This window comes from Rhea americana, unplaced genomic scaffold (genome assembly GCF_003343005.1).
Source record: "Rhea americana isolate MKP2758 unplaced genomic scaffold, rheAme1 scaffold_2, whole genome shotgun sequence".
NCBI classification, from domain to species: domain Eukaryota; kingdom Metazoa; phylum Chordata; class Aves; order Rheiformes; family Rheidae; genus Rhea; species Rhea americana.
This window is the reverse complement of record NW_028186149.1, coordinates 953,631-954,504: the sequence shown is the minus strand read 5'-3', so window position 1 is coordinate 954,504 and position 874 is coordinate 953,631. Positions and strand designations below refer to the sequence as shown.

The 874-nt window shown below is 38.8% G+C and overlaps 1 protein-coding gene across 1 annotated transcript in view; it reads right to left on the bottom strand.

The window, feature by feature from the left end:
• Positions 1-566: 566 nt before the first annotated feature.
• CA12 (carbonic anhydrase 12) overlaps positions 567-874 on the bottom strand; it is a 26,031-nt gene continuing 25,723 nt past the window's right edge. The window contains exon 10 of the mRNA XM_085303651.1: positions 567-645. Within this exon, the coding sequence (XP_085159777.1) occupies positions 567-645 (79 nt within the window). The remainder of the gene's footprint in view (positions 646-874) is intronic.

The window sequence follows — 874 nt, the reverse complement described above, 5'->3', positions numbered from 1 at the left end:
ATGGGGATCTCTCTGCATTTCCGCTTGCCTTTTCCTCTAATATTTCTGACAGTTGCAAACCCACTGGTGGATGTGATACCATCATTCGCTGTGATTTAAAACACTGCATCAGCYGACCAACCTAGTTCAAATCTTGATCTGACAGGAATTCAGATATACATTGCCTTTTACTTTGTCTATATTCATGACGTTGTTATCCTCCCTGTATTTAGCAGGGAAGCGTGCTTGTAGCTTGATCAGTATCTTCAGATTTGAATACTTGTGGGAAAATCTATGCTAAGCAAACCATAAAATTGGAGTTTAGTATTAACTGTAAAATCAATTAGAAGACTCAGACTCAGCAGACAGCCAACATGAAAAGAAWGTGGGGAGGAATTCACTCTCAGGAGTATTCATGGATCGTATCTCCCCAAAAAACAGAGAACATGAGCTACGAACATGTTTTGGTTGTTAGGCTTTTTGAACAGTTTTGAGGTTTATCATTAGCCAGGAACACGAGATGTGTTTGCCAATGCAAAATTCTGTCAGTGCTGAGTGAAAAGTGGCTTTATTGACAAAGAAGGCTCTCATGCTTCAGAGGTATCTTCCTCCTTGTCCCTTCCTGGCTTGTAGATGACTCCTGTATTGTCTTCTCCCTTTTTGCAGCTAAAACAAAACAATTGCATTAAGATATTTGAAACTGCAATGAAGGAAAAGCACTACTGGTTATTTAAGATGTCTTATGCATGCATGAGGTTCTTTTTTCTCTATACCAGTGAAACTGTCACAGTAGATTACTGTTACAAATATTTCAGGAGAACACATTCTGTGTGGCAAAATCAATACTGATTGCAAAGGAGTATGAGCATGCTGTAGGAAAGTTGATTATCTTAGT